This window comes from Alligator sinensis, unplaced genomic scaffold (genome assembly GCF_000455745.1).
Source record: "Alligator sinensis unplaced genomic scaffold, ASM45574v1 scaffold392_1, whole genome shotgun sequence".
Taxonomy (NCBI): domain Eukaryota; kingdom Metazoa; phylum Chordata; order Crocodylia; family Alligatoridae; genus Alligator; species Alligator sinensis.
Genome location: NW_005841898.1, coordinates 3,346,130 through 3,358,306, shown reverse-complemented (window position 1 = coordinate 3,358,306; position 12,177 = coordinate 3,346,130). Strand labels below are relative to the sequence as shown.

General features: G+C 40.2%; 1 protein-coding gene across 8 annotated transcripts in view; it reads left to right on the top strand.

Annotated features, from left to right (window-relative positions):
• The window catches only part of KDM4C (lysine demethylase 4C), a 502,970-nt gene that overhangs the window by 116,249 nt on the left and 374,544 nt on the right, over positions 1 to 12,177 (top strand). For all 8 annotated transcript variants that reach the window (XM_006018370.3, XM_025197539.1, XM_025197541.1 and 5 more), the window contains exon 8: positions 9,392 to 9,495. In XM_006018370.3, coding sequence (XP_006018432.1) covers positions 9,392 to 9,495 — 104 coding nt within the window. The remainder of the gene's footprint in view (positions 1 to 9,391; positions 9,496 to 12,177) is intronic.

The following is a 12,177-nucleotide window of genomic DNA, read 5'->3' as shown; positions in this document are numbered from 1 at the left end:
GCTGTTGTCTTACCTTTATTTTGCTGAGCTGTACCCTAATTGTAGGAATCCAGTTATGGCTAAACATCACCAAATATATGAATGACCATCTTCTCTCAGAAAGGATTCTTCTCCTGTTCTAGGATTCTGAGACAGCCATTGGAGCACTTCTGAATGTACCCATTCAATTTTTGGGAATATAGGGGACAATGTACCTTATCCTATTTAAATCTGACTTTCAATTACACTTGTCCAGGCTACAGAATCATTGCTCTGAATCTGTCTATCTTTGCTCAAGAGCAGGGGAGTGAAAGTAGTAGTGCAGGCATAACCAGCGAGGGTAGGTGGACTGGCCGAATTTAAAAATGTAGGTGGACTGGCCGAATTTAAAAATGTAGAAGAGACCTGCCTCATCAAGAAACCTGTCAGTTGACTCTAGAGTACTTGCCAGTTACTATGGAATTTCATATTTTTCTTACAGAGTAGAAGTATATGCTAAAATGGTAGGCATTAAATTCCATATGCCTACCAAAACCACAGATTTGAATACCCAACTGATATAAAAAAATAACCTGGATAGATTCCAGCTTTGGGATCCTATCCTATCCTTTTTTTTCTTTTTTTTTTTTTTTTTTCCTTTGGAGCTGAGACTTATTGTCAGGGTCATGAATGAGCCACTAGTTTTATAATAGTATTAATTGGTCATTCTGGACCTCTTCAGCTTTTCATCTACTTGAGGAATGGTTCTTTTGGCAACAGATACATTTTGCTTATATATCTGGAACAGCCCACTGGTGGCATGAGTACTATCTAGAAAATAGCAGGCACTTGATGGAGATAATTAGTTACATGGCTGTGTAAGGGATTTGAGCTGCAGTATTTCGGAAGGATGTCTGTTTTCCTCTCTTCATGCTGTTCAATATCTTGATAAGTTTCTTGCTAATAGTGTTACTAAATACTAGGGCTGTGTGAAGCTTCGGTCATTGGTTTGATTCGGTGGAGATTCGGCCCGATTTAGTGGCCAAATCTCTGAATCCAAATCGGATCAGGAGACACTTTAATTTCTCCAAAGCGAATCAGAACCCTCCGAATCGATTCGGAGAGATTTGATGATTCAGACATAGACGCAGCTTTAAATGTTTTTTCTACATACCTCAAGGTACCAGGTGGCTCGTGAATGCTGAGATGCTGGGGCAGATGAAGCATCCCATAGGAGCATGGGGCAGTCCCCAGTGCACTCAGTGGCAGACCTGGAAGGTGACCAGAAGCACTTCCAGTCCACATCTGGGTCTGCTGCAGAGCATGCGAGGGGCCCCCTTGCTCCAGCCCCCTGGCTCAGCGACTGGTGCCTCCTGGGCCTGGGGGGATACCCAGGGTCTCCCCACAGCTGATTGCTGAGCCAGAGGGGCACAGAGGGAGATCCCCCACATGCTTGGCGGTAGACCTGGGAGTGGACTGGAAGTACTTCCAGTCTACTTCTGGGTCTACTGCCGAGCATGTGGAGGGGTCCCCCCCATGCTCCTGTGGGACACTCCATTCGCCCCACCATCTCAGCGTTCATGAGCCATGCCTGGCACCTTGAGGTATGTAGAAACAACATTTAAAGCTGTCTCTATGGCCAAGTTGCCAATTCTCCAAATCAGCATCGAATCTTCAGATTCAGCCAAATATAATTGGGACAGTGATCCGAATCAACAAATCAAATCGCTGTCCCCTGATTTGGGCCGAATCCAAATCTAATACGGCCTATTTTGCACACCCCTACTAAATACAAGATATTCTGGCCTCCATGCCTGTTAATGTACCTTTGGGCTTTGGGGTGGTTCCAGCCAGAGGTGCATCTGCTTCCTGCCCTTTGCATGGTTCTGGGTAAGCCTCCAGCAATGGGCTCCTAGGCAGTGCAGCCAAATGTACTGCATTGTAGGGACTGCTGTTAAAAACAAGGTGTAGGGTTTTATTTTTAATATCAGAAGGGAAAAAAAATGACTTGACTCTTCTTGGAAAAAAAATTAGTCAACAGTACATTTTAATAAAGTTTGATGAAATAATTAGTCCCTTCATATTCTAAGGAATCTTAATAGACTGCCTAGTTGCTTTCTCAGTGAAAGAGAGTATATGACAACTTTACATTTTAATTGAACCTCATATCTGTTATCTAAGTAACTTTGTTTTGTTGGGGCTTGGGAGTCCGCTAGAAAGGAGCATGCAATTCATGTGCTAGTAAGGACTAGCCAGGTCAGACATTAATATTCCTAGACAATCATATTAATAGTAGCCAATAGACATTAATGGGGATTTGATAGAGTGAATAAAATATATTTAGGGATATAGATTGGAAGGACTGAATATACCACAACTGAATGATATTTTTTTATGTCTTTAAAAAATACAGATAATTGAAATGGATGATTAAAAATTAATATCTTCGTCTTAGTGTTAAGGCAGACATTTGTTCTATACTCATAAACATCTAGTGGAGTAACAAAATAATTTTGAAGTACAAAATTTGTGTTCATGTGTGTGTACACACGCATGTGCGCACGCGCATCATAATGAGATGACAAAATGGTCAAAATATTATTTAAATGTCTTACAGTTAAAGTGCCAGCCCAGCAATGCTTTCTATATTACCATCTTTTCTCACAACCTGTCTCCCAGGAAGGAGAGGGTGAGTGAGGCTGAAGAGTGAAACCTACCCTTCCTCCATGTGGCCAGGAAGGGAACAGAGCTCCCAGCAGCCATTTCAGCAATCCCATGCCTCTGTTCCAGTGTAGAAATTACCTTCTTTGCTTAAAACAATAATTCCATTTTTGGGTGGCTGTTTTGTTCTGGGGAAAAGGTGCGAGTAGTATGAGAGTAAATATGGTATGTATATTTATTTTTACCTATTTGTTTAATGACTTTTTGCGTTGGTACAATTGCTCATAAAATATTATTTTATGAAAGCCAATTGGGGTTTGGTTTGAAGAGTACTTGTTGGATACTTTTTGCCTGGTGTACTGAAACAACAGATGTTTGCTGGTTGTACAAGTGTCCTAATAAGTATACTGCAAAGGCTACTGGTCTGGATTCCCCAGCTTTTCTAATTATGCAACTTTTTCTGCCCAAGAATTTTTTTTTCTGACAACTTAATGGCATTCTATGTATAAGTGAAACCTAATAATTTTTTGAAGTCGACATGCCATGGGTCGTTATGTGGCTTTGTGTGTGCACAACTACTAGTGTCACTTCTCCATTATAAGTCCAATGTATTAGGATCATAGGAAAGTAGGGCTAGAAGGGATTTTATGAAGTCATCTGGTCTAGTCAGTCTATCCCCCTGTTCAAGTCAGGATCATCCCTGACTAAAATATCCAAGCCAAGTGTCTGTCTAACCTGCTTTTGAAAGTTTCCAAGCATGGAGATTCCACAGCTTCTCTAGGTAGCCTGTTTCAATGTCTGACCACTCTTGTCTGAAAGTTCCTCCTAATCTCCATCTTGAATTTCTCCTGCTGCAGCTGGAGTCTGTTGCTCCTAGTCTTGTCCCTTATGGCCACGGTGAAAAGTCCCATCTCCATCCTTTCTATAATCACCCTTAGGTATTTGAAGACTTATCAAACCCACCCTTAGTCTTTTCCATCAAGATATCAAACCCCCACCCTTAGTCTTCTCTATTCCATCCACCACAGTGACTCTTTGTCAGCCAATCAGAGTGTGAATAAAGTGTTACAGACAGACAGGCAGACTTAGGCTTTTATAATAGAATTCCTTTAGGACCAGTTTCACGATCTTTTCAGGTATAGAGGTCCAGCTGACTAGTCTAGTTCCCAGAATTCTTCTCCTTCCCTGTCTTAAAGATGGGCTCTATTTTGCCCTTTTCCAGTCATCCAGGACCTTACTCAACCTCCACAAGTTTTCAAGAAGGATAGCCAATGGCTCCAAAATTACCTTTGTTTGTTCCTTTGGTACCCTTGAGTGCACCCCATCTGGCCCTGCTGACTTGAAAGCACCTACCTTCTTTAAGTAATCCCTAACGTGTTCTCTAGGCTGTTTGTCTTGTTCCCCAAGTCAAGAAGACCTTCCCCTTGGTTGGCTTCTCTACCATCATAATTCTGTGATTGTACTAAGACCTCCAGTTCTTCCTGTTTGTTCCCCATACTTCTTGCATTATTGTATAAACATTTTGGTAGTCTAACTGACTGTCCTATCCTCTCCTTGAGAACAATGCTGAGGTTCTCATTATTGCTTCCTCTCTAGTTTTTATCCAGGTCTCCAGGCTGTTTGCTTACCGCTGGGCTTTCATCTCCATTCATGGGTGAACGGAGTTTAAAGCTCTCCTCACTGAAATTCACAGTTATAGCAATTTACAAGAATGATCAGTAACCTTTACCTTTTTTATCCACTTGCATTTCTGCCTTCAATGCTTGGGATGTTTTTCTGCTCCTTGGAAAAATATTATTCATGTGTTCTTTATGTACTAAAAACAGGGTGTATTTTCAAATGGTTTTCTTTCCATATGAATACTTATGAAACTTGATGTTAAAACTGAAAATGATCTTGGTAGTTGTTGGAACAGGTGACCTTATTTATTAAGTTCTTGTCATGATTAGGTGCCTGAAGTTATTCATGTACATCCTATGTAGGCACCTAAAAGTTGCTGAGTGTCTTGGGCCTGTTGGGCACTTAGCGTTTCCAAAAATCAGTTCATATATGTATGTGCCTAAATATGAATTTGGATGCCCTACTTTAGACTCCTGTTTATGAAATGTTTTTCTTTAGTTTCCAATACATTTGAAATTTAGCTGAAATTCAGAACACAAAGTATATTATGTATTATACGTGATGTGTTTTATAGGGAAGATGTTAGGTATAATTTCAGTAGTTGATTGTAAATATAAATTCCAAACTAATACGAAGTATTTAATGTACTGGACATTACCTTCCTTCAGTGGTTTTTCAATTTAAATTAAGTTATGACCAGTCACCACATTTGTTCTGGCCTTGATTACAAATCCATATAGAAAAAGAATTTAAATAGACTCTTCTTTCTTTATTGATTTTAATTTAAAATTTAATTCATTGAATGCAGTACAAAACTACAGATTTTAAGATTGATGATTTGAAATATACTGCCAAGAAATAGCTCTTAGTGTTTGTGGATTTGTTTTTAATTATTTCATGAATGGTATAGTCCTTTAAAGAAAAACTTTTAATGGGTACTGAAGTGTGTTGTTTCATGTCTTGTTTTAGCCTTGCCTTGCCATGCCATGCTTTGTTGTCCTGAGCAGATTTTTACAATTAAGTGACACCATTTCCTGTTATTTCCTTTCCACATGTGTATATCAGAAGGAACATCCACCAGAGTGGAGAAAAATGAGAGTGGCTATTATTTGTTGTACAAAGATGAAGAAGTGGGGGGGGGGAGTATGCTTTATTCATATAAGCCAGTCTTATATAGCAGACATTTGTTTTTATTTGTTTTTGTAAAAAGCACATCATAACAAAGTTTATGAAGTCCAGCATTTTATCAGTCTCTGCTACTCCTTCTCCTTTTCATCCACTCTTCTTTGCAGTTGAACCTCTGATTTACAAACCTATAAAGTTCACAAAAAAGTAATCCTTTTGCCCTTTCTAATGGCAGACTGCTAAAGTGAAATCTACATTTAAAAGGCTAGGGCTGGGAGTGAGTTCTCCAGGGTTTGGTGCCTTAATTTGCTCCAGACCTTTCCTGTTTGCATGGAAAGTCACTTAACCTACCTTTGCCTCACTGTAATAATGGGGAGTAGTGTCACTGGTTGAGAGATCATTGGTTGACAGAGTATGTAAGGGCAGTAATTTATTAATACTATTAAAATGTAAGTGATTGTTCAAAAATACTTCATAGTATGAATAAATCAAAACAAAGTTGAATTTGCCAAAATGAACTATTTGGAAATGTTATATAGTTGGTATTTAATATCATATGTGCCTAATTGCCAAATTTCTGAATGTCAGTGATCCACAGTAGGTCTTCTAATGATAAGTACTAGTATTTGATGTTCAACTAAAGATTTTTCTCATCATTCACTATTGAGTAACTTGGTGTAAACAAAAACTGTCCGACATCAGCCTTCTTCTCTTGCTTGGTTCATTAATATTACAATCCAGTCTTTGAAGCACTAAAGTTCATTTTCATTATAATATGCCTTGACATTGCAAGTGTTCCTTTTGTGCTTTCATCAGCTGAATGGGATGTTGATTTGAAAGCAAGGAGTGTAACATAGTGCCTGGATAGAGTTGAGGGGAATAGAAGCATTCATGTTTAACAATATAGGGGCAGGCTTCTCTTCTGCCTCCTTAGGTCCTCTGCTCTTTCTTTAGCTGGGACCCATGGGAGACTTGCTTGGCTGTTTGACTTTCAAATCACCCTCTCCCTTCAATATTTAATATGCCTCTCCTGGGTTTTCAAGAGCTTCTTGTCTCTGTTTACTGCCTGCCCTACTCTACCTCTTTAGCATTCAGTGTAGTAGCAGTGTTTTGAGGAGGGTTTGAGTCACTTATCTGATTTGGAATTAGGAAAGAATTTTCGATTTGGTCAGATTGATTGAAGTCTGGATTTTCTTTTCCACCTCCCTAACAATATCATGAAGACACAGTTGAAACAAAAATAACTTGAAAATTTAATCATATTGGAGGAGGTAAGGCTATAACTCGTGTCTAGTGTGGATAAAGGCCAAATATCTCCCAGAGAGATAAGGCATGAGTTTTACAAGTGGAACTTATTCCTGTAGAAGAAAAGGAGATCTGATGGCTTGTCAGCCTGAGAATTCCCCTTTGGCAAGCTCTACCCCTTCCTGAAGAGGATTTGGAAGTAACCTGGTTCTTGGGTATAGGCTCTGCAAGGTCTACTTTAAGTTTGTAGTTACTTAATAGGAGTACTGGACCAAGTTAAATGTCTGGTATGTGAGAACAGGTAGTGAGTATGTAACAACAGTGTTAAATTAATAAAGGTTGCAGCCTGCCTTCAAATTCATCCCTCTGTCTGATGTTCCTTAACCTGAATGTCCAGGTCAACCAGTTTGTAACATCATTGAAAGAAATGAGCAGGAAGAGTAGACTGTTACTAACAGTGTGCAGAGTCACTTGGATGGACTGGATATGTTCAAGTCAGCAGGCCTGGATGAGCTGCATCCGAGAGTACTAAAGGAATTGGCCGGTGTCATAGCAGAAACACTGACACAGCAGTGGTTCCCGTTTCAGGTCCTGAAGGACTGGAAAAGGGCCAATGTGGTCCCTATTTTCAAGGAGGGGAGGAAGGAGGATCCGAGTAATTATAGGCCAGTCAGTCTTGCCTCCATCCTTGGAAAGGTCTTTGAAAAAATAATGAAGGATCAGATCATATCTGTGGGAGTCCAGTGGGGAAAAATAATGCATCAGGGAACCCAGAATGGATTCGTAGCAGGTAGATCATCCCCGACCAATCTGGTTTCATTTTATGACAGGGTCACAAAATGCTTAGATGCAGGAATAGAGGTGGATGTCATTTTCTTGGATTTTAGCAAGGCCTTTGATATGGTATCTCATTCCATTCTTATAAATAAATTAAGAGGCTGTGGCATAGATGTTTACATGGTCAGGTGGGCGGCAAATTGGCTCAGCGGTTGCACCCAGAGAGTGGTAGTAGACAGGTCGGTATCAACCTGGAAAGATGTGGGTAGTGGGATCCCGCAGGGTTTGGTCCTTGGATCTGTACTCTTCAATATCTTCAGTGACTTGGATGTGGGTGTGAAGTGTACTCCATCCAAGTTTGTGGACAATACTAAATTGTGGGGTGAAGTGCACACTCTGGAGGGTAGGGAATGATTCCAGGCAGACTTGGACAGGTTAGAAAAGTGGGCAGTACACAATAGGATGCAGTACAACAAGGAAAAGAGAAGAGTGCTGCACCTAGGGTGCAAAAATATCCAGCACACCTACTGGCTGGGAAGTGACCGTCTCAGCAGCATAGAAGCGGAAAGGGATCTTGGAGTCCTAGTGGACTCCAAGATGAACATGAGTCATCAGTGTGATGAAACCATCAGCAAAGCTAACTGCACTTTATCATGCATCAGCAGATGCATGAAAAATACTTCCAAGGAGATGATACACTTCCCCTCTATGTGGCATTTGTCAGACCGCAGTTGGAGTGCTGTGTCCAGTTTTGGGTGCCGTACTCCAAGAAGGATGTTGATAGACTCGAGAGGGTCCAGAGGAGGGCCACTCATATGGTTAGGAGTTTACAGAACAAGCCCTATGAGGAGAGACTCAGGGACCTGGACCTCTTTAGCTTCCGCAAGAGAAGACTGAGATGTGATCTTGTGGCCGCCTACCAATTCATTAGGGGGACACAGCAAGGAATCAGCGATGCTCTGTTCACCAGGGCGCCTCTTGGGGTAACAAGAACAGTGGTTACAAACTGACAGAGAGCAGATTTAGGCTAGATGTCAGGAAAAACTTCTTCATGGTAAGGGTGGCCAAAATTTGGAATGGGCTTCCAAGGAAGGTGGTGCTCTCTCCTACCGTGGGGGTCTTTAAGAGAAGGCTGGATAGGCATCTGGCTGGGTTGATCTGACCCCAGCATTCTTTCCTGCCTAGGCAGGGGTTTGGACTCGATGATCTGTTAAGGACCCTTCTGACCCTAGCATCTGTGAATCTATGAATGATGATAGTGAATATTTAAATAACACTTCTGTAAAATAAAGCAAAAAGAAAAAGAAAAAATCAAAGGACTTCACATTTTTACATATGGGGAAAGTGAAAGGCAGAATAGTAAACCGACTTGTCTGAGGTCAAACAGAATGCTTTTAGAGGGGCTAGGAATGAATTGGTGTGAATAGTGTGAATTAAACCCTGACTCTTTAAAATGAGTCTTTAAAATTTCATCTTTAAAATGAAAATATTGCCATTTCCTAGTTGACTTATTACAAGACTTGTTTTCTGCTGACACGGCACTGTTACCTCATTAGAAGCCCTGTGGTTCAAATTGTCAGTGCTGTCAATGACCAGTTTTGGTATGATGCATCTTTGTCTAGCTGTTGAGCGTCAGTAAAGGAACTAAGTATGCTCCTGCCTCCATAACCTCCAAACTCTATATAAATAATGTTATTAAATAATTAGGATATCTCTTTAACAAAGCCTTCTGAGAGGGTAGGAATGTATTCAGTAGGTAGGCCCAGATTACAGTTGAAGTATTTACATCAATTTTATAGTAAAAATATGGCAAAAAATAGAATCTGAAGATCAGAAAGACTAATATCTATTGAAGAAAATTTGTTTTTATTCAGATACATCAGTAACTAGCAACAATAGGAAAAGAATCTAGAGAAATATGCAGTTATGAGTCTGCTGTACAAGGACGTTTCCTGTCCTTGTTTTAATTAAAACAGATCTGACTTTTTTACTTTTGCCTTACTAGGTTTCTTCCCAAGCAGCTCTCAAGGATGTGATGCTTTCCTTCGCCACAAAATGACATTGATTTCCCCCTCAATATTGAAAAAATATGGAATTCCTTTTGACAAGGTATGTTAGAATTTATTTTAAAATGGTGCGTTTGTGCATAAAGTCAAAGTATGTATAGCTGTAGTAGTAGCCAACTGTTGATCCTTCTGGATCATGGTGTGTGCATGAGAGGTTTAGGCAGGAATATGGAGGAGTGGGGCCTGCCCAGACCTTCCATCCCCGCTTTAGACTGTTGAGACAGTCAAAGATAAGCTTTTTACAATCTGACCTTTTCTGAAGTTTAATAGTATATAGTTTAATATATTTTTATATTTGATAAGTACAAATATATTAAGGGTTGTTACCACTCTATTTATTTGAATTTTGAGCACTTTTAAGTAGTTATATTAGATTATGTTGTATGGACATACATTTTTTTTCCAACTAAACCTTTCTATTGCCACACTTGTGTCACTTTATCTTAATATAGAACAATGTAACATTGTGGATAATATGGAACAAGTTTCAGATGAAAATACAGAATGGATTGAAACTTTCAGTTTTCTAATTAAAAATGTGAATGCATTTTACCAGGTGTATTGATAAACACAAACAAAAATGCTCTTTCTGAATAATCGTTTGTACAAAATGCAGTGCACATAGGGTTCTTTTGTTTTGTTCTGGTAGGTAGTAACTGACTCGGAGTGACTGCTTAACTATGACCATTTCACATGTTGTAGAAGAATGGAAAAAGCTTAAAATAGCAGTAGTGGAAAAGGATTCAATACTTAACTGTTTGCAAAAGCATTTAAAGTACTCCACATCTTCCCCACATTATTTTTCATATCATAAACCTAACTGTTCCCCAAAAGCTTTTTCACTTGTGACTAAGTCTGTACTCCATGTGGGGGCCAAGTAGTTGAAGTGCTCTTGACCTTTTTCTTAAAGCAGTGTCATGCTAAGCCAAAAACTGTTCAGCAGCTCCCAGGTGTAGGTGTATTGTATATCAGCCCTTGATCAACTTGTGTTATGCTGAGATTTAGAAACCTTCTGATTGCTACATAGTTATGATTATGGAGGAGCTAGATAATAAGCTTATGTATTTTTCATGCACACCTCATTTGCAAAATAAACCCATTAGAAATAAAGATAATTAATTTCTTGGTTAGTACTGAGGTCTCTATTTTCATATAGGTGAAGTATTTATTTATAGGTAGCTGGAGGATCTCTATATAAACTCAGTTTTTCATTCTCATACTCTAGAATATATTACAATATAGGGCCTTCCATCTTTTCTTCCAATTTAGATTTGTGATATATTAAGACATGTACTAAGGAAAAGCAATATTTTACTTGAAACTTATTCCCCTGTTTGTCTTGGAAGCCATGTTATATTCTGTATTGTCAAGCCTAATTTGTGCTACCTTCTCTAGCAGTGATGTAATTGAAGAGATAATACATTTTTCAATTGACTTATGGCATAAATTATCAACAGTTTAATATCATTTTGAACATTCTTGGAAGATGCATTTTGAAGTCGATTGAAAGTTGTTTTATTGTGCTATTTTTGTGCCAACTGTATTTTTATAATTGTCTGATTCAGCCTTTCTCCTTCCTTCTCCTTTCCCCTGTGCACAAAGAAAGAGAGGTTAAGTGCCAGGGCTGGCTATCTGCCATGCAAGACCTGATGCACCTCAAGTATCAGCAGAGCCTTGAATGGTGTTTTGTTTATATATCCAAAAAACCTGAGATGCTCATCAACGAAGAGATGTCCAGAAAAGATTTAACATGACAATAGGAGAGCAGGCTGGAAAAAAGCAGCCTGGCAGTTCCTGAGGAGAAGATTTTGTGGACTGGGAGAAGTGGAGAAGTGTTGGGGACCTGGAGAGACTGGAAAGGGAACAGTTTAATATCTCTGGGGGTAGTCAGGTCTGTTGGCTTGATTGGGGTTGGAGCCCAGATAGGGTTAATCTCAAAGGAGGATTCACTCCCTTTGGAGGGGATAGTGAACTTCCCTGGATGGCCTTTGCCCCAGTCAGTGCCTTTACTGAACAGACTGTCTGGGGTGTTGCTTTGAACTGTGGGTTGCACTGGATCACCCAAAGTGAAGATGAAGTCCATCTCTCAGGAGCTGAACTGTATGTTAGCTTCTTGAGTCAGGACCACAGAAAACTATGAAAGGTGAAAGACTAAAAGACTGGGATCTTAAGGCCTTGTTGTATGTTACACACCGTGTTAACCGCACATAAAATGCTAGTGTTCAAGCATTAAAACGTGCTAAGTGCAATCCAAGGTTAACATAATTAAGACTTTTCCAGTGAGGAGTATCTCCAGGTCATATTAACTCACACAGGTTGATACAATGCCTGACTTCTCCAGAGATGGTACTATCAGGGCATTGTGGTGTAGTGGGGGGCTGAACATGACAAAGTGGAGCATGTTCAAGGCTCCTGTGTTGGGGGTTGGGAATGAGAAACAGCTGTTTGTCACTTCCAGCCCCTATACCCTGCTGGAGCTGTAAACTGCTTCCCATGCAGGGCAGGGGGGGTCTGGCTCCAGTGCAATGGAGTAGCTGGGAGTGACAAACAGCTGTTGGTTACTCCCAGCCCTTGCAGCATCTTCAAGGGCTATGCTGCTTTGGATATGTTTGGTTTTTTTTAGACCACTTCATGCCAAGCGGGAGCTTCGCGGACTGGCGCTTCCTCCACCGCGCCCGCCTCAACTGCCTGCCTCTCAACGGGGCCGTCCACTTCGGCCCCCGGG